We start from the raw sequence: 22,544 nt of genomic DNA on the forward strand, positions 1-22,544 counted from the left end.
GATGCAAACGGAAAAATACATTTGCGAAATGAAATACTTACTTATCGTTTTTCACGTTTACCTTTTGGATTGACTTCTAGTCCTTTTTTGCTTTCTGCCACTCTTCGTGAATTAGCTAATATGCACTGTGATTCCTACCCTACTGCAGCTAAACACCTGGAGAATAATATTTTCATGGACGACTTTGTTATGGGAGTGGATACTGCTGAACAAGCAACAATTCTTTACCAAGAAATGCAAGATTTAATGACACAGATAAGTTTACCTTTGGCTAAATGGAGTACAAACTCCAAGAACCTACAGGCTATTTGGGAACTAAAGGATATCATCTTCAAATGCAATACGCAAGTATTGGGAATTAACTGGAATACCAAAGAAGACGTGTTTCATACAGATATAAACGAAAGTGTTTATCAGTTTGCTGTTCCTGCAACAAAACGTTTACTTCTTAAAATTGTATCAAAGTTGTATGATCCTTTAGGCCTCTGTGCACCAGCAATAGTAGTTGGAAAAATTCTTTTTCAAACCACGTGGCTCATGGGAGTTCAATGGGACGAAATTCTTCCTCCAGGCATTGCCGCAAGCTTTAACAGATGGGTATCTGAAATATCATCCTTAAACAAGAAAGGTTCGCCTAGTTTGCAGTCGCAATAGACTTTCTCCACTTAAGAAGGTGACACTTCCACGGTTAGAACTTTTGGCAGCCTTACTAGGAGCTCGTTTACTTCACTATTTTTGCAAAGAAACTGGTTTAGAAAATCAAACATCAACACTTTGGAGTGATTCAACTGTTGTATTAAGTTGGATAAGAAATGATCCTAATCGATGGAAAACATTCGTATGTAACCGAGTCACTGAAATTCTTCAATACACTTTTCCAGCGCAGTGGCGACATTGCCCAGGCACACAGAACCCAGCAGATCATCTCTCCCGTGGTGTATTCCCAGCAGAATTACCATATCTAGAAACTTGGTGGAACGGCCCAAGTTGGTTAGCACAAATTTCAGGCGCCTGGCCAGTCCAAAGCATTTTGACAAATGAAGAAAAAATATTAATGGATATAGAAGCTCGTCAAGTAAAGAACCAAACATTGTGTACATCGACTATCCAAACTTTAATCGATATATCTCGCTTCAGTTCATACACAAAACTCTTGAGAATTACAGCTTGGATTTATCGTTTTCTGAACAACTGTAAAGGTCGACAACATTTTACTTCAGAATTGACGGCTGATGAGCTGAATAAGGCAAGAAACTATTGGATTTCAGTTGTACAGAAACAGAGTTTTTCTGTAGAAATCAACGCACTAGAGTATAATCGTTCCTTACCTAAATCCTCAAAAATTTCTCGGTTTCGCCCATTTCTAAAAGATAACATTTTACGACTTGGTGGTAGGCTACAATTCGCACGAATATCAGTTGAACAAAGACACCCAATACTACTGGAGGGATCTCATTATTTTGTGCACTTGTTGATTAGACACACGCACATTCGTCTACATCATTTGGGTGTTCGTGTAGTCCTTTCAGAATTACGCTCCGAGTTTTGGATACTCCGTGGTCGTCAAGCCATCAAGCGAGTGATTAAAACCTGTTTACCGTGCAAACTGTCTCATGCTTTAAGTTCTAATGAAATAGAAGCCCCTCTTCCAGCTGACCGACTTACTCCTTGTATGCCTTTCGATACTACTGGAATAGACTTTGCAGGCCCAGTTTATATTAAGACCTTTAAACCTTCAAATACAGCTTACATTACGCTATTTACATGTTCTACTACTAGAGCCTTGCATATCGAACTTGTTTCTGACCTTTCTGTAGACAAGTTTCTTTTGGCCTTGCAACGATTTGTCAGTAGAAGAGGACTTCCACATACTATATATAGTGACAACGCCACTACCTTCCATGCCACAAACAAAGAACTCATTTTCCTATGGAATACATTGACTTCAACGAAAGTGCAGCAATTCTATGCTCACAATGGTATAAAGTGGAAGTTTATTGCACCACGAGCAGCTTGGTGGGGAGGATGGTGGGAGCGACTAATAGGTCTAACCAAACGATGCCTTCGAAAATCCCTTGGTCGCTCATTACTAGATGAGGAAGCCTTAACTACGGTATTAGTGGGAATAGAAGCCTCACTCAACAGTAGACCCTTGATTTATGAGCTTGGTGAAAATGATACAGAGGAAGCTTTGACCCCAGCTCATTTCCTAACTGGTCGAAAGTTGACCATTGTTCCATCCGGACCTGAGTCAAGAAATGATAAGCTCACAAATATTTACCGGAAACAGCAAGACTTACTGGATACATTTTGGAAAAGATGGTCCAAAGAATATCTTTTGGAGTTACGCACATTTCATCAAGTACGAAATGTAAAGGAAACACCACGAGTACGAGTAGGAGACTTGGTCTTATTACAAGAAGATCTGCGACCACGACAAATGTGGAAGAAAGCTCTCGTGGTGAAATTAATCGATGGCCGGGACGGAAGAATTCGAACCTGCATCCTTCGTGTCAAAGGAAAGGAGATTACCCGTCCAATTCAACTGGTCATACCTCTGGAGGTTGACCAGGGTGGGGAGGATGTTGCGGCAAGCAAGCAAGCAAACAATTTTGTATAATTACTTTAGCTTGAGTGGCATCACCTTGTTTTATTGTTATTCTAAAATTACTTATATGCTTGTACGTCTACTTGTTGTGAAGAATAAATGTATGCTTTACTAACGCCGTCGTCTTTAATAGGTTATCTTCTTTAACAATCAAAATTTACTTATTTTTAAGAAAAATTGACTTCATTGCTTTTCCGTTGTGCTATTATAAGTTTTAGAACAGATTAATTGCCAATAAAATAATTTTTATTTGTAAATAATAACTATTTATAACTTTCATAAAATGCAATTTATTTTCATACATAAGAAATCAGTCCTTTAAAAAATGTCTTCTCCTATAAAAACTTTAAATGATATCCCAATTTTGGTAAAAAGGATTATTTCCAGAATTTTGATCACAATGGTACAGTTCTTTACAAGAGTATTATCGAACGAAAATCCCTCTCGTATCTAGAATAAATCTCCGTTCGGTTCTTCCGAGTTCTGAGTCTTAATGACGTAGGAAAAGAATCCCGGATTATTATAAGAACGATGATGTTGCCATTCTCCTATCCATTATTTCCGAGCAACTAATGCGTGAAGACTCACAGTGAACCGGTATTTGTTGATGTTCAGTTGAACATAGGACAGCATTATTAAAATTTGTCAGTCCTTTTCCTTTTGTTTTCGTTTGGTGTTGGTGACGGGTTATTTCGAAAATTCTAGAAACAAAATATTATTGATTCATAAAATTTGTTGTTCTACGACATTTATCTTTGAAGGGAATTACTAGGGGAATATGTTTACTAAGTAATCGATCATTAGGAATTTTCTTACGAAAATTGGCTATGAATGTATTAAAGCATCTATATTTAGGAGCGCTGAAAACATATTTTATGTTTAAAAAATAATGAATTATTTAAATAATAGGCAGTCTCCTGATTTTATTTGAGATCATAAAAATGAAATGCTTATTCCAAATGCAATGCTTATTTCGCAGTTATATTAGGAATATGAAAATTTTCAAAGGCAAAATAAGAAAATAAAATTCTATTTAAAAATTCTAGTTCTGAGAGAGAAATTTGAAACATTAAGGCTAAACGAAATACTAGATTTTTAATTATCATGGTGCCTTTATTAAAAAAGCAAGAGAGTGTTCTGCCATTTTTTTTTCTTTCTCGTAAACACAGGAATCGTCAAAAAAATTCGAGATTCAAGATTTTGATAATTCTTCGCGTTTTAGACCTTTCTGCCTACAAAAAACACGTTTTCGGAAAATATCCGTTTGTCTATTTGCGACAAAGATACCTCAAAAAGGATTTGAGATAAACGGTTGAAATGGGTAAGCAATTTTTAGACAAAAATTGTAAATGACTAATTTTGAGTAAAATCTGTTCAGAAGAAATCCATCTGCCCCGATTGATCGAATATAAGGTAACACGATAACTGCAAAATGTAGACAGCTAAATAGATAAGATTTGGTACATAGATTTAACAACGTTATTGTTGATAACTTGAAATTTCGTGCCAAAATCAACAACGAGTTGACTGTCTATTGGCGTATACTTTCAGAAACATGTAAAAGGGATAATTCAAAAACACAACGACTTCATTATAGCGCATTAGGCATGGTATTTTGCGACGCCAAGTGCAATTTTGTATCAAATCTTTGTTTTAATCGACTGAGAAAAACATGTCTGAAGACGAAATTCGATTATCGGATAGTATTAATATCATGCCAGGGATTACTCGCCAAAAAAGTCGCCAAGAAAACACCATAGATTTAGTAACGCTCATGAGAAAAGTTAATATTTCGTAACTGTTGTATGCTAGTGCTATGCAAGTCATTCTCTAGCTTGCAACGCTTATTAGAGAGAATTCTAGAAAATTTTGGGAACACTTCAGGTAATTTAAAACCATATAAGAGAAGAACTTCCCTGTTATTCTAACTAATTATATGGCTCCCAATTACTGCCCTTCCACATTTAACAGTTCCACTCACTGCGCAATTCATTTTCGTAATAGAAAAGAAAATTAAAACTACCTTCAGAATGATTTGACAACTATGGAATTTGAAGACAGTGAAATGCTAATGGGTTATCGGTATAGAAGATGCAACTTTTATTTAATTTGTAAACACAGATAGGAAAAATTATTAATGCAATAATTATTTCTTTATTCAATGCAGTAATTAATGCAATAATTCAATGTGATAATTAATTATAATTAAACCTTTAACTTTCAATACGATTAAGAGTTTTGAGAAAAATACTGATTTGCGATGCAATTTTAAATTAAAATTAATAATGGGAAAATTTGAGAGAAAAGCAGAGATCATTGAAAATATCTAAATTCTTTTTCAGCTTGGACAAAGTAAGAGATAAATATGTGTCTTTTTTTATCATTTCTCAAATAATACACAATAAGTTTCCAGAATTGCTGAATTCGGGTCATGATATATGAAAAATGTCGAACCATTATCAATTTGGTGAGAAAGAGAGATTCGAAATATTCTTTTAGAATGCTTAAAACTGACTCTATAAAAAAATTTGGGTGTCAATGGTACTTAAGATACAAAACATTTTATCTTAAAACAATTAATTCAAATTGCAGAAATCAAGAAAAAAATTAATGGGGAATCTTGAATAAATTCAAGATAAAAATTATCTATATTTTCATTCAGATGTTTGCTTCCATCTACTTTTAATCATTTTACAAATACACCTTTTTTTTACATCTCAACTCCCAGAAGCAGCAAACTGTAGATGAATCACAACAACACAAATATGTGAAGTCGAATTTTATATCGAATGTAATGCAGAAATAAAGACTTTTATTACGCACACCCAATGCCTGAATGCGTAATACATCTTGAGTAAATTTTGTGTAAAAGATTTAATAATGTTATGACGGCATCAAAAGAGCCTAGAAAAGTTGAATCTTATAATTTTTGGATAAAAGAACGTATTGCCTTGAGTTAGGCTTATATCGCATTTCAATTTTACTGATTTAGCAGATGAACCCCTGAAATTCAATAGGAGAGGCAGGAGTGAATAAGATCCCAAATTCAATGCCTAGCTGCGTAATATATCTTAGGCACTTCTGCGTTAGAGATTGTATAATCTGGTGACAGCATCAAAGAGGCAAGAAAATTTGAATCTTAATAGTTTGTAGATAACCATGCAAGGCTTCTCTGCCCTACGAAATTAAAGACATTCGGATTCAATTTGAATGACCGGACCACTGCGACAGTATTAGCGGGAGCTAAGATTGTCCTAAGAGCCATGACCGACCACGGCACAACCCTTCCCTTTAGAAGTACGCCGAAGAAGTACCCTTTAGAAGTTCCCTTTAGATGTAGCCGATCCTCCCTCAATATTTCTGTACCTACGCGGTGGTGAAAACCAACCACCATACAGGAAAATATGCTTCCAGTATGGTGCTAAATTAAGACATAAAGGCATGTGCAAATTCTCATCCTCATATTAGGTGCTCCCCTGTGGCAGTAGATTTTAGATAAAAGAACCTTTTTCGGTCTTGAGTTAGGCTTATATCGCAGTTCAATTGTACTAATTTAGTAGCTGACCCCCCCTGAAATTCAATAGGAGTGGCAAATCTCAAATCCAATGCCTGACTGTGTAATTCATCTTGGAAATTTCGGCATTAGAGAATGAATAAACTTGTGAAGGCATTTAAAGAGCCAAGAAAAGTCGAATCTTAATTTTTGGATAAAAGAACCATTTGTCTTGATTTAGGCCTAACTATTTTTTTAATTTAGTAGATGACCCCCTGAAACTCAATAGAAATGGCAAATCCCATAGCAGAACAGGAAACAAAAACGATGATCCGTATATTTGTTGGCGCCATCTATTGTGTGTTATCCATACAAAAGTGGATAAACATGTCCACAAAGTAACCCAGCGGAGCGGGACCACGTTTTACACCCTCCGAAGTCCAATAGGTTCTACAGAAATTTTTCCAGTGAGGGTGAAATGCTTCCAACGTCTCCCAAAATCTGGATTCGCGGATTATTGGCTTTAAGTTACGCTTTCCGGAAACCTAGTTTCATTTTAGTGAGATATCGCCGCGAATAGTGGAACTAAATAAATTTATGCTACATAAAATAAAATTTATCAACGATTCGCGATTTATTTGTCCACAAATATCTTATAACTTGAGTTGCAAATATTTTTATAGTTCAGAGATTTTTTTTTTATTTAACCCTTTAAAAGGCAATTTTTTTTTAGTCATGGCATATTGAAATATATTTAGGACTGAAAGTAGTTTAAAAAAGTGATTCCTTTAGCTTATTAGATAAATTTAATTTGATTAAGTAATTAATTTGGTTAATTGACCATTGAGCAACAAATCAAAACACAACATTTTGTATGAGATAATGAACTATCTAAGTTTCTATGTCACTGAAAAATTTGTCATAACTTATGCCAAATAATATAACTTCATACAAAGATAGATGAATTTTGTGGGAAGCATATCTCCCACGACCCTACAGAGGGTTGGTTAAAAGTTGAATTTTAAAATTTTAGTATTGAAGGATACAGTGAAATATTATTTTAGTCAACTAGATGGTAGAATTATTATTCTAATATGTTATTTTTCTCAATGAAATTAAGAATATTTAATGAGTATAAATTAATTAATAATTTAATTTGTAATAGTTTTTTTAACTCTTAATTTTTTTATATTACTACTATTATTTTATATAGCTATCTTTTATAGTTTTTATTTAACTTCATTTACGAAATCTTTCTATGTAAAGTTGAAGTTTCCAAGAAATGCTTGTTTTACTAGAATTGGACGGATTTTATAAGTTTTGATTAGAATTAAAATTTCAGAAAATGTTCCTTATAATATAAAACTTTATAGTAAAACACAATGTTTCTGTTATTTGATTCAATGGGAAAACAAATGTACACAAATTTAAGCTAAATGTTCATTGGATTTTATTAATAAATAAAATTTTAAAATAATTCATATAATCTTTACACCATCTACATATTTAGCAAACATATCCGGCGAATCAACTGGCTCCCACAAATATGGATATAATTTGTACTATAGATTTTGTGTATATATAATTTTTATGCAGAGTATAGTAAAAATTAAAATTTCAAAAGAACGATTTGAAACGTTTAATTCGAAGGAAAATGAGAAAGAACATTTAATTTCAAGTTGATTTATATAGTATTAAAACCGTTAAAAAAAATAGGCGATGATCGTCTGTAATATAGCATAAAAAATCAATAAATTTTATTTTGATTCAATCTTTTTCTGATATTTCTAAAACAACTATATTCGAGAATGAAATCGAATGATTCATCTGATGAGTCATAAGAGTTCGTCTTTCAATCATTATGTACTTTCAATTTTATATCTTCCCTAAAATGTATTTATTAATAGTTTTTAAGCAGGTGAACTAAAGAAACATATCGACTAAAAGCTTTCGAAACTTAAAAGTAAACTTTAAAGCCTTTTTAATCTGCAGCGCTCTAAAGTAAGCTCTTTAGAAGTATTGCCACAAGCATGTCCGAAACTCTCAAACATCCTTCGAAATTTCAGATTACATTTTAAACGAAAATTCCGATAAATACAAAAAAAGATTTCTACTGAACATCCAGTAGTTTTAACTTCAACTTTCTTTTTATTTTACATTCTTATTTCTTCTCTGATCTTGTAATTGGTCCAACAAATTTTCTTTGAAATGTTCCTGGAATATTGTTCTTCTCAGAAAATCGGATCGAAGCAATTCTTATCGTTGCTGAGATTCACTTGGAATTCGTTATTTTGAAAAAAAGATAAAATCTAGTATTTATTTGGTGGAAATGATTCTTCGCAGCTAAAGTGAAGTTTAATTTAGAATGGCAGATATATATATATATATTTTTGTTTTGTTTTATTTCGAATTTTCTGGTTCACTCTCCCAAAATTAGAAAAGTTAAAAGTAACATTTTTTTTCCTATTTATTTACTCACTTTGAAGTGTTATTTGTTTAAAATTTAAATGATGTTTGTCTAACTTTTCTTTCTTCTTCTGTCTTTTTTTAAGGATTTATATATGAAGAATTCAAATGTTATAATAAATCAAGCTTAATATGAATGTAAATAAAATAGAAATGAACTAAAATAATTTATTATAAATAATAAGGGATTATTATTAAAAATGTGTTTATTTTGAAAATCAAAACTGTTTTACAATATTATATTTTTATACAATTCAACATCATGCTGTAATATTTAGTATTAAAGTGCAATTTCTGAGATTATTTCTACGTAAATAAATACTTTCTCAATTTATCTTTAACCGTATTTATGCTCGGCAATTTCAATTAAATATTAATTTTGTTAATATGTATAAAATATATTTTAGCATATTTATGGGTAATTTTATTAATATTATAACATTATCAAAAAAGGTTTTTTCAAAAACTAATTGCATAGTATTAATTCAATATTCAATCTTAATTTAACCAAATTTTAATATTCTACTAATATTTTGATTAGTTAAAAATTTTTTAAGAAATTATTACTGAGACCGTTATATTTCAAACATGTGAGCAAACCATACCAACTATTCTATAGCATAAAGCTACACAAATTAAAATAAAAATATAATTATTACATCACTTTTCAACGTATTCGCCATAATTATTTTTCTTACACAAATTAAGAAAATAATAAAATGTATCATTTTATTTTATGCAAAAAGAAAAATCGAAATTATTTTTATATAGAAAGACTATGCATGTAAAATATTTCTTTTTAAGATTGCATTAATTGGGGGAATTTTCTCTTTCTAAATATTGCACGAAAAGTCCATGAAAAAATCTAGCATACATTGAAATAATTCTTTAAAACTATTTATTATTTATACTAATCAGCAATTTCTTTCTTATTTATAAAGGACTTCTTTTTTTTTCTTATTTATAATTACACACACTTTTTTTATATTTATAATTACACACACTTTTTTTATATTTATAATTACACACACTTTTTTTATATTTATAATTACACACACTTTTTTTATATTTATAGTTACATACACTTTTTTTTATATTTATAGTTACATACACTTTTTTTTATATTTATAGTTACATACACTTTTTTTTATATTTATAGTTACACACACTTTTTTTATATTTATAGTTACACAAACTTTTTTTTATATTTATACCACAAATAATTTCTTTCGTGTTTATGCTAGACACATTTTCTTTCGTGTTTATGCTAGACACATTTTCTTTCGTGTTTATGCTAGACACATTTTCTTTCGTGTTTATGCTAGACACATTTTCTTTCGTGTTTATGCTAGACACATTTACTTTCGTGTTTATGCTAGACACATTTTCTTTCGTACTTATGCTAGACACATTTTCTTTCGTACATATGCTAGACACATTTTCTTTCGTACATATGCTAGACACATTTTCTTTCGTGTTTATGCTAGACACATTTTCTTTCGTGTTTATGCTAGACACATTTTCTTTCGTGTTTATGCTAGACACATTTTCTTTCGTGTTTATGCTAGACACATTTTCTTTCATATTCATACTAGACATAATTTCTTTCATATTCATACTAGACATAATTTTTTATACCTGAAATAATTTCTTTCATATTTATACTAGACATAATTTTTTATACCAGAAATAATTTCTTTTATATTTATAATAGACATAATTTTTTATACCAGAAATAATTTCTTTTATATTTATACTAGACATAATTTTTTATACCAGAAATAATTTCTTTTATATTTATACTAGACATAATTTTTTATACCAGAAATAATTTCTTTTATATTTATACTAGACATAATTTTTTATACCAGAAATAATTTCTTTTATATTTATACTAGACATACTTTTTATACCAGAAATAATTTCTTTTATATTTATACTAGACATAATTTTTTATACCAGAAATAATTTCTTTTATATTTATACTAGACATAATTTTTTATACCAGAAATAATTTCTTTTATATTTATACTAGACATAATTTTTTATACCAGAAATAATTTCTTTTATATTTATACTAGACAATTTTTTATACCAGAAATAATTTCTTTTATATTTATACTAGACAATTTTTTATACCAGAAATAATTTCTTTTATATTTATACTAGACAATTTTTTATACCAGATAGAATTTCTTTTATATTTATACTAGACAATTTTTTATACCAGAAAGAATTTCTTTTATATTTATACTAGACAATTTTTTATACCAGATAGAATTTTTTTCGTATTGATACCAGACAGAATTTTTTTCGTATTGATACCAGACAGAATTTTTTTCGTATTGATACCAGACAGAATTTTTTTCGTATTGATACCAGACAGAATTTTTTTCGCATTGATACCAGACAAAAAAAAATGTTTCTATCTATATCAGACAAAATGGTTTTTTTTTTGTATTCATATCAGACAGGGTATGGTATTCCAGGTATACCAAATTCTAGGTATGTTTTTCGTTTAGATTAACACTAATTTATATCAATAAAATTAGAGGATTATTTATAAATTTTGACTCAAAGGTTTCTTCCAAAGCACATCATAAATTATCCCAACATTCTCAAATTATCAAATCTTACTAACTTGATGGTATTTTCACTAACTGGAAAACGAGACTTCTGCAGAATTATGCACATACATAAATTTCAGCAAAATGCAGATTCTGTTAAAGCTGACGTAAAATTTAGTTGGACTTAAACACTGTAAAGTTTATTAAAATATACTTATTAATAATACTCTAACATGAAATGGATAGCGATTTCGTTCAGAGGTTAAGTATTGGGTGCATGAATAGGCTCCTGTATCCTCTCTTTCATAATAGATTGTGGTTGTAGAGCAAAGTATGAGAAAGATGCATATGAAAGGTTTAACAAGAATTTTTAAAAATTAATTTGTAACCTCTGGTTCATATTTAAAAACAATATTTTTAACTTAGAAAACATGTCGATTTTTTTGCCAAATAAGCAGAATTTGCAGAAAGTTATCATTATTTCAGGATGGAAAATCGCAGCAAAACACTTCTGTTGCTATTAGACACTTATGATAAATTTTCTCCATGCAGTACATTTCACAAAAATTAATTTCGACGGTTTAAAATTTGTGAATTTAATGCACATGAAGCAAAATCACCGAATCATAAAGCATTCCAGTTGAATATTTGAAAGCATTTCCATTTGAAACCATCAAAAATGCAAGCAACCGTTGAACAATTTGAATGAAGCATTGGAGGAAACATATGCATAATCTGACAAAATATATGGCAAGACAATTTACTAACATCAGTAATACTTACCCACATTCTGTCAGGTCAATGAAAGTATTTTTAGAATCATTTCGGTCCAAACCATCGCATTCACTAGATGTTGATCCTTCAGACCATTATTTGTATCTCTCCGTGAATAAAGTCTTTTCTAGAGTGATGTACAATTCTATCGAATATACCAGGAACAGTCTTTAAAATTGGACTGCATTTAATTGACCAGACCTTTTGCTTTGCGGATTTCTTTTGTTGAAAGAACTATGAACAAATGTAGTTTCTGCAAGGGAATATTTCGAATAAATTTAAATAAAGTTATCTTGATTTTTTATATTGAAATGAAGTTTTATAACATACAGGTATTATTCTTTTAAACTTAGAAAACCTGAAGTCATATTTATACACTCAGTTATTACTGCTTCGAATATATTCAAACAAAAATGAAAAATTTCAACATAATTGCTTAAGTGTTTCTATTTTATGTTCACTGTTTTTCGATATCTATAAATATTTGTAGAAAAGAAACAGAAATAACACTCACACTTTCAAGAATTTAACTGAAATTCATAAGATGTTCCCTGGCTTATAATAAGATACTTATTTCCTCTTTTCTTCACAATATTATATTTATTTCAAAAAAGCTGAAAAGGAAAAATGATTTATAATCTTTTTTTGTTCCAAAATCGATTGTAAATTTTAAAAGGAATATTTTTTTAAATCGTCTAACGTACATTATCTTAAATTTGATTAATAATTGTTTATAAATATAAACTTTTAAACTGCACATATATTCGTATAATATACTAATATTAAATATATACGAAATGCTGTACCGACTCGCAACAAAATATCGAATAGACTAGTGAAAAATAAAAATGTGCTTTAACCATCTTAACCCTAAATATTTTATTCATTTATTTTCAGCTTGCTTACTTTCAATCGAATCATGTACTCTTAGAATTAAAAAAAAAGGTAATCACTAGTACAATCCTTATTTCAGAAAGTGGTACACATTTTCTTTTTAAAAAATGGCAACGAAACCATGACATTAATCCTGCAAGGTCATTAACGTCATATCCAGCAAATCATTATCAAATTCTTTTCCTGGCCGAACGGAATTTTGATGAGCTAGGAATGGGAAGAGGGGGTATAAAAAATAAATATTTGGATAAAAGGTACAATTAAGACGATGATAGTAAAGCAAAATGTGAAGCTATTAAATGCTGATAGGAGCAAATTTAAATTTAATGGGGGATAAAATTATGTTATAGGAGAGCGCGCTAGTATTTTTTATTTGCTATTATTAAACTTCGAACATTAACGTTGGGTGAAGGATTTTAATGAACCCAAGATCCATGCAGTTTTGTTTTAAAATATTTTTTTAGAGTAGAGAGTTTTATAATGGAGAATTTTTCTGATCTTTTATGTAGCGAAGACTGGTACGATAGTTTTGCACTGTTTTGGGTTGAACATCTCGGTTGGGAAATTAATTGGCGAATGCCCATGTCAAACTGGTTGGCAGCAAAGTTTCTTTCAGTTGGAACACAGTACGCAGCAAGCAGGAAGACATTGATTCTATTCATGGATATTTTATCGCGTTTCTGTATTTTGTTAGACTTGTAATATCTCTGATGTCATTGCATATTTTCAAAAGGTAAATTTTCTCATTCATTATTTAAGATAGGCAATTACGTTAAAAAGTCGATTTTTTACAAAATTACGAATTATTTTTTAATTTAATATTCTTAGTATTTAGGAAGGTTTCTCTGTAAAAACATTGGAATTTTGTTTCTAAGTTTATTTGGGGGGGAGGGTGAATTTTATATTTCCATTTACTTACGTTTAAATGCTATTTTGCATCTTTAAATGCTATTTTCTCAAATTTAGAATAAGATAGAATTTACGAAAAATCTCATGAATTAAAATCGAATGCATATTGTTTATTCAAATTTAGTATAATAATTTTTTATATGTCCTGCAGTTCCTGAATTAGAGAATAAGCAATCTAATCATTAAAATATATTTTATAGTTGTTGTGGAGCATCACAATGTGAAAAAAAAATTGAAAATTTCGTATTATTTATCAGTAAAACTCAAATTCAAAGAATAACTATTTAAAGTTATAACTAACTATTTAAAGAATAAATAGAAATACAGCAATTTTTTTAGCTCAGTAACTAGATAATATATTTCTTAACCTATCTGTAAAATTATAAGCAAATAATTTGATAAATCTCTTAACTAGAAAATTTTTGCTTTAAACCTTTTTTTTAGTAAAAAAAAAAAAAAAAAAAAAAAAAAAAAAAACCTTTTTCTACATTTTTTCAAAAAACGTTTGCCACTTTACTAGTATATTTTCATTCCATAGATATTTTTTAGTGGTTATGTAAATAATTAAAAAATAGAACTATTTTCGAACGTTTTTCAAAAAATTTCGCCGCCAACATAGTCACTTTATTTAATAGAAGAAGTGGAATATATTTCTAATCGTTCGAATTGATCTAAACGTCTTCGTTCCAACTTTTCGCCCCGGTTTCTTTGCTGCCGTGGAATCGGTCATTCATTTTTCACCGGATGCCTCTGGGCAATGTTAAGTCCGATATTTTAATCTTGCTTTATTAGATATTAAAATGAGTCCATTTGTAAAGCAAGACATTCACCACAAAAAAAATGCGAATAAATTTGGCTCTGCAATATGCGCAATTTAACTTTAAAAATGAATAATATTGAACTTGCGATATGTATCATTCTAACTTTGGAAGCAAATAACACTGTGTATGCGTCATAGATAATTGAAAAAAAAGATATTAAATACATTGTTTGGCAATGTTTTAATTTTTTTAACTTAAATTAAAATAATAATGTATTTTAGTAAATTCTCGAGCCAATGTTACCTAATTCGTTGTAGTTGCATTTATATTAATTTAATAAAAAGTCATTGAAATAAAATAAAGGCTTTTATTGTGATTTAATATTTGATTCTGACTTTACTATTAAACAACTTTAATAACTAATATTTAAACTGATATTCACAAAAAAATCTTAAGACTAATATTAATTTTTACAAAATGTTCTTTTAAATTTAAAAACTCTGTAGCTTAATATTTTGTTGTTTATTTAATTATCTATAGCGAAAATGACACTACAGAAACGTTTTCGATTTGCTAACAGACATTATGACTTAAGAAATGGCAGACCAGTGAAAACCATAATTTTTAAAACAACTTTATACAAATACTAGTATGCCACTTCAGAATAAAATACTTTGAATACGGATATTACGGATAAATTTGATGATATTCTTGTTGCATCAATTTGTATTATTGTGGATATTAAAAACTAAAGGAGTTGGCTTACTAATTGCGGTGTGGAGTGCAAACCTATGATCAAAATTGTAAGCAAGCATTTTTGACATAGAATAAGGGTATAATCAAACATTTAAGTTAGCATTTTTTTAAATGAAAAGTTATTTTTACGGCATTATTTATAAATCAATGAGTGTCAAAGAAAAAAAAATTACTAAGATCGAAGCAATAAACAAATTTTATTTTTATACATCAGTTTAAATTAATGTCTCGAAACTAATAAAAAATAAATAATTTTTAGCATCTACGAATTTCTAAATCAGGAATTACTTATGAGCTTTGTTGACTGAGGAGTGCAATTTTTGAAAACCTATGATCAAAATTGTAAGCAAGCATTTTTGACATAGAATAAGGGTATAATCAAACATTTAAGTTAACATTTTTTTAAATGAAAAGTTATTTTTACGCCATTATTTATAAATCAATGAGTGTCAAAGAAAAAAAAAATTACTAAGATCGAAGCAATAAACAAATTTTATTTTTATACATCAGTTTAAATTAATGTCTCGAAACTAATAAAAAATAAATAATTTTTAGCATCTACGAATTTCTAAATCAGGAATTACTTATGAGCTTTGTTGACTGAGGAGTGCAATTTTTGAAAACCTATGATCAAAATTGTAAGCAAGCATTTTTGACATAGAATAAGGGTATAATCAAACATTTAAGTTAACATTTTTTTAAATGAAAAGTTATTTTTACGGCATTATTTATAAATCAATGAGTGTCAAAGAAAAAAAAATTACTAAGATCGAAGCAATAAACAAATTTTATTTTTATACATCAGTTTAAATTAATGTCTCGAAACTAATAAAAAATAAATAATTTTTAGCATCTACGAATTTCTAAATCAGGAATTACTTATGAGCTTTGTTGACTGAGGAGTGCAATTTTTGAAAACCTATGATCAAAATTGTAAGCAAGCATTTTTGACATGGAATAAGGGTATAATCAAACATTTAAGTTAACATTTTTTTAAATGAAAAGTTATTTTTACGGCATTATTTATAAATCAATGAGTGTCAAAGAAAAAAAAATTACTAAGATCGAAGCAATAAACAAATTTTATTTTTATACATCAGTTTAAATTAATGTCTCGAAACTAATAAAAAATAAATAATTTTTAGCATCTACGAATTTCTAAATCAGGAATTACTTATGAGCTTTGTTGACTGAGGAGTGCAATTTTTGAAAACCTATGATAAAAATTGTAAGCAAGCATTTTTGACATAGAATAAGGGTATAATCAAACATTTAAGTTAACATTTTTTAAATGAAAAGTTATTTTTACAGAATTATTTATAAATCAATGAGTGTCAAAGAAAAAAAAATATTACTAAGATCGAAGCATTAAACAAATTTTATTTTTATACATCAGTTTAAATTAATGTCTCGAAACTAATAAAAAATATAAATAATTTTTAGCATCTACGAATTTCTAAATCAGAAATTACTTATGAGCCTTGTTGACTGAGGATGATTCCATTCGTTTCTTTAATTAATAAATTAAAATGATTTTTACAAAAAAATATTTTAAGTATTATCATAGTAAAGGAATCACGATATTAAATGAGTTATAAAAAGCTAAAAATGTTAAAGAAATACCAAAATGGCCATTATTTATTTATTTTGCTGGCTTGTTTTGTTTCGCTGTCTCCGAAAAAGGATATTCTATCTATCTTAATCAGAATCACCCGTCTTACTGAAGGAGCTGGTAGTGTCACTTTGCTTAGCTCTTAACTTAGCTCTTAAAATAATATATTGCTTGATGAAATAACCAGTTACTTTGTTGGATTGATTTTAATTATTGAAACTATTTTCAGGCAAAGGGAAAAATAGAAATTTTCGTATTGTTATTTCCATGTTTAAAAATGTATACACTCTAAATTTTTTTTTCATATTGTCTGATTTTAAAGGTAAACCTTGATTGCAAATACGTTTTTAAAAATCTTCTTAAAAGCATGCTTTATTCTAAAATATACTTGTCATGAAATTTGAAAAATCAGAATTTTCATATCTTAATTATCAAAGATTGAAAAAAACAGATAAAATGAAAATTAATAGCAACAATGAAAACAATTTCATATTCATTTAAACAGTAAAATATATTATTATAAAATAAACTTAAAATATTTTCTAAAATTAATTAAAAATGCAAAGCAATTATAAGGAACTTAAAGTCATGAAAAATATTTTTTTTTTTTTTGTATTTTAAGATGATGTGAAAATCCTTTTTGTGCTGTGAGGTTTTGGGAAGTTATTAAGGAAAACTTTAAAACTTTGGCTGAATTTTAATGTATTGAAATTTTAATTAAAGTTTATTATTTTAATTACAGTTAAAATTTAAAATTACACATTTCAAACATCGGAAGTAAATATGTGCCATGTTTGGTACTACTATGTCCAGATTCCAGAAAAGAGTTCCAGAAAACACATTATATATTTTTATTATATCTATACACCGAGCTATTAATATGTCATAAAACTATTTTCAAATTCGTATGTACAGTCAGTAATTACATGCAAAATGGAAAAATCAACTTTTTTTTGTTGTTGCTGAAAATGGTACCACAGTTATAATTTTGATAAGCCATACAACTCAATGTGTAGCGTTTCTTTTTATTTACAATTCCATTCTCTTTTCATTTCAGCTTGAAAAAAAATGACAGTTTACATAATTAGCAAATAATATCGTTACTCGCGTCTAAAATGTCATCGAAATGTCCTTCTCTTTATTGTTATGAATAATTATTCACAGGGCAAAAAATATACTGCTTCATATTATTTCTCATCAAAAATTTATAAGAAATAACATCTTTGATGAAATTTTTCCACACAACTTTGGGTAGATCCTAAAAGATCATTTAAATATCTTTGCGGATCTCTTCTTTTGTAAGAGCACAACCAACACTGAAAAGAAATTTAAGAGGAGAATTCCTTAAGAAAAAAACAGATAATAACAATCAGTGGTGAAAGATTGGATTCTTGATATTCCAAATTGACAGCTGGGGCGTTTGAGAATTAGCTATAAAACAGACAGAAGGAAATTTCTAACCAAATAAGAGTATCAAGAGATCTAAATTTAGTCTTTTTTTTTTCAACATATCATTTGAAAAAAGAGCACCGAATCACTTGAGACTAAGATGGTTGATCTTGCATCTGTTAAACAGTTTACATTTTCTCAAAATTTGCAAAGAAAAAAAAATGTCTTAAAACTCATGTCATCTAATGAGTCACTCTTGATCGAAAATATTAGAATTATGCCGCAACAAAGACTTTGAGTTCGAAATTATTCTGTTTTTCATTTTTTCTTCCGCATCATTAATACTTTTATTTCCTGTCCTCACTATTTAAACTATCAAATTCTTGCATGTTATATATTGTTATGGTTTCGGGGTTCTCCCGATTTGTTAGTCGATGAAGAAACACAATGAACAGGCCAGAGTAGCAAACGACGGCGTTTATTAAACACGAAGACATGAATACACAGACGACAAATACACATCCGAGACGTACGAACGCAATGCACAAGCAGCACACTACAATAAACAATATACCACAAGTAATAATCGGCAGTAATAATAACCACAGCACACAAAGCGACCAGACAGAATTCAGCAGAAGGAAGGAATCTACGTATCTATTCTCTATGGTTTCTCTAAACGCCTGCAATTCACCACTGTCTCTATGCTTTAGCTGTATCCAACTGCCGACTCATTACTACACTACTGGCTACTCCTCACACGACTCGATGCTGCTTCTACATTAAATTCCAGGATTAGAAACAAGCTCAATTCCGCAATCGCTTGAGCACCACTCGACATCTGCGCTTCGCTGGACTAATCCAGCTGATTTGCTGTCGGCTCGCTATGCGACTTTAAACCTCTCGGCGACTCTATGCACAATTGTCGCTGGAGATTCAAGTTCAAATTGTTTATATTCGCTGGCGATTCAAGTTCAAATTGTTTATATTCGCTGGCGATTCAAGTTCAAATTGTTTATATTCGCTGGCGATTCAAGTTCAAATTGTTTATATTCGCTGGCGATTCAAGTTCAAATTGTTTATATTCGCTGGCGATTCAAGTTCAAATTGTTTATATTCGCTGGCGATTCAAGTTCAAATTGTTCATATTCACTGACGATTCAAGTTCAAATTGTTCATATTCACTGACGATTCACGTTCAAATTGTTCATATTCACTGACGATTCACGTTCAAATTGTTCATATTCACTGACGATTCACGTTCAAATTGTTCATATTCACTGACGATTCACGTTCAAATGGTTCATATTCACTGACGATTCACGTTCAAATTGTTCAAATTCCCTGACGATTCAAGTTCAAATTGTTTAAATTCACTGACGATTCAAGTTCAAATTGTTTCAATTCACTGACGATTCAAGTTCAAATTGTTTCAATTCACTGACGATTCAAGTTCAAATTGTTTAGGTACCGATTTTGAGGCGTGAATTCAAAAAAAAAATCTAATATTGTTTCAATTCATATATATTTTTTAAAATTTTGTTTATTATCTCTTAAACGAAGTTGAGTATTTTGCATTTAATCAACTTTTAAACTCACCCATGTCCATGCATTTGAAATGAAATCGGACAGTTAATTTATAAAAAATAATTCTTAACAATTTAAAAATGTACTTCCTTTTTACTCAAAAGGGGAAATAAAAGCTAAAGAAAGTATCTGACTAAAATGAAATTGTTTCTTCTTTCAAATTTATTCTAAGGCTTCCAAGTAATTGAATATGAATTACAATTTTAAAATCCATTTTATTATATACAGCCAATACTTTTCTTATTCTACGAATAAAGTTCTCATGAAAATTTTCTACGAATATTTGGGCTTCGGTTCACGAACTATTTGTCGGCAAAGTTCCCAGGAATCGATTAAGTTACTGCAAAAAAAGTCACAGAAGAAATGAAAATATATTAATATTCTTTCCACAATGAATAAATGTAACTACAAAGAACTTTCTGTCTCTTTAGCTATTCTCGTCGGTATTTTATGATCTTGAAAGTTTAGGAGGGAACAAAAATTCGATTTAAATGGCTTTGTTCTTATATCAAAGTAGTTTTAAGATGGATAAGAAATAGATTTTACGATTAGATTAAAGTAGCATATTAGTTAAGAAGATTTAAACGATCATCAAATGTTCCGACTGATAGATTTCACTTTTACCACAAAAAGTACTGGCTGCATTCATGATGCAATTTAGAGTAGCTTAAATAGGTTTTGAAGCAATAAATTGGTTTTGTAGTCATTTTGGTGCGCTTTGAACTAATGAATTCAAAAAACATTAAGAGTTATGAAGGGGAGGATGGTATAAAATGGTACATATGGGGTTACGTTTATTATTATCATCATCATCATTAGCATTATCTGACACGAGTCAGAGGATAGAAATTATCAGTAGCCATAAATCAAAAGTGGAAAGAAATGAATGAACAATATATAAATAAAAAGACCTTAAAAAAGAAAAATAATGTAAATAATATTTACGTAATATAATACAGAGAAATGGTATAGCTTATATATATATATATATATATATATATATATATATATATATATAGCATCGTCATGAAACTCTAATATTGCTTCTCTACACAATTTTCTGCTAAGTAAAAGAATTTTGCAGATAATAATGGATCCTAAATGGATGTCATATTAAAGATTTCAAGAATTGGTTATAAACTGAACGACGAATTTGGTAAAAATACGAAGAACCTAGAATATTCTAGAATCTTGGGGATAGTTCTATTAATGATAGCTTTATGACAAATATAACTCTGGAACATTCAATTCCTTGTTACGAGAGGTATAGAAATTAGAGTGGAGTCGAGAGCTAGTAGTTAGGAGAGCTGATTTCCAGCCAGATCTCTCTTAGGGCTTTGTACCCTTGTGGTTCTTTAATAAGATTTTCTGTTTGTATATTCTTCATTTTTATAACTATTGTTTTGTGTACGCTTCATGTTTCTTGTTTTTGTGCAGTATAATGCGCCTTTATTATTATTGAACCTGTAGGAATTTTCATCCTACACCCAACGGATTTTGATTTTTTTTCGCATACAATATACTATAGAAAAACCAGATAAGCAAGATATTAAGAAGAATGAAAATAATATATAGAAAAAAATTTATGAACACACCATAAGTGTAGAATTTATGGTAACTTATATGGTAAAATATACATACGCGTAAATGCGAAAATTAATAAACCTCCTTCAGCAGGGGTAAGAAGGAATAAGAAATATCAAATATTTACAAAAACTCAAAGGCTGTTTTGGGAGGGACCTTGTAATTTTGAACCCATTTCAAAGGATGAGGAAAACACTTGAGCTCCTTCCAAAATAACACACCACACCAAGGGCAGAATGTTTGATACAAAATGAAAGATTTAGCATGCACCAAGGCAGAATATACAACAGATCTTTAGTAGAATCGGGGAATAGAATCTGGAGTCCTCTGACTCCGAGGTCAACAGATTCACCAGGCCTTTTAGAAGGGATAAGATGCTATACCTAATCATCGAAAATGGTTTGCAATGAAAAACATTGCATTATTAAAAAGAAATCATACTCTGGTCTATAAAAGCATGTCGAATATATGGTTTTAGCTTAATGAATATAATATTTGAAATAAAAGCATTTTTTGAAAATTTTTTCTATTATTTCTTTGTTTCAGCTCGCTCATGAACAACAGCGTATCATCAACATTCCACAATTATAGGAATGTAAACATCCATGTAGTGGTAACATTATAAGCCAGATAACAACTTCCGGAGAAGAGAGTACTCTTTTGTCTAGTGGTTATGTTACTCGGCTATGAACCCTAACGTTGCGAGTTCGTACCGCAACCCGCACATCCAGATCCATCACAGTGTTTGATGTCAATCGTATGTAATTACTAACTTGATCATTAATCCTAATTGGGTTTCGTCGTAGTTTAGACAATGCCTTTAATAAGAGACATTTGATCTAAGATGATATCATCAAGTTAATACATATTTGTGCGTGCATTCCAAAGATGCATGAAATGCTTGTTATGAAGTTCATTAGAAAGTCTATCTCATGCTACGAATGTAATGTTCAGTGCCAAGTCTATTTAAGTTCATACTAATTCACTCTGTCTGTTTTCCTCCGTATTGCTTTCTAAAGTGCATGATTATGTAAAGCATCATTTTTGTTAATAGATTAAAAAAGAAAGTTGTTTAGCTATTAAAATTTTCTAAGGGAAATATAATTTCATTTCAAAATGCTATCAAGATTAATATTTTTGGGAT

The 22,544-nt window shown here is 29.5% G+C and overlaps 1 protein-coding gene across 1 annotated transcript; it reads left to right on the forward strand.

Moving 5' to 3' along the window:
• The first annotated feature begins 120 nt into the window (after positions 1 to 120).
• LOC129968307 (uncharacterized) lies at positions 121 to 21,991 on the forward strand. The gene is made up of 3 exons (XM_056082162.1): positions 121 to 597; positions 674 to 2,590; positions 21,947 to 21,991. Exons 1-3 carry the CDS (start codon positions 121 to 123, stop codon positions 21,989 to 21,991), a joined length of 2,439 nt encoding a protein of 812 aa, XP_055938137.1.
• Positions 21,992 to 22,544: the final 553 nt, after the last annotated feature.

The sequence above is a fragment of the Argiope bruennichi genome, chromosome 5, assembly GCF_947563725.1.
Source record: "Argiope bruennichi chromosome 5, qqArgBrue1.1, whole genome shotgun sequence".
NCBI classification, from domain to species: domain Eukaryota; kingdom Metazoa; phylum Arthropoda; class Arachnida; order Araneae; family Araneidae; genus Argiope; species Argiope bruennichi.

Excerpts from the sequence above, each read along its gene's own strand:
- LOC129968307 (XM_056082162.1), top strand. The coding sequence starts at position 121 with ATGCACTGTGATTCCTACCCTACTGCAGCTAAACACCTGGAGAATAAT. Across the intron at positions 598-673 it reads CCGCAAGCTTTAACAGATGG|GTGACACTTCCACGGTTAGA; the intron begins GTATCTGAAATA and ends CCACTTAAGAAG. Across the intron at positions 2,591-21,946 it reads AGGGTGGGGAGGATGTTGCG|CTCGCTCATGAACAACAGCG; the intron begins GCAAGCAAGCAA and ends TCTTTGTTTCAG.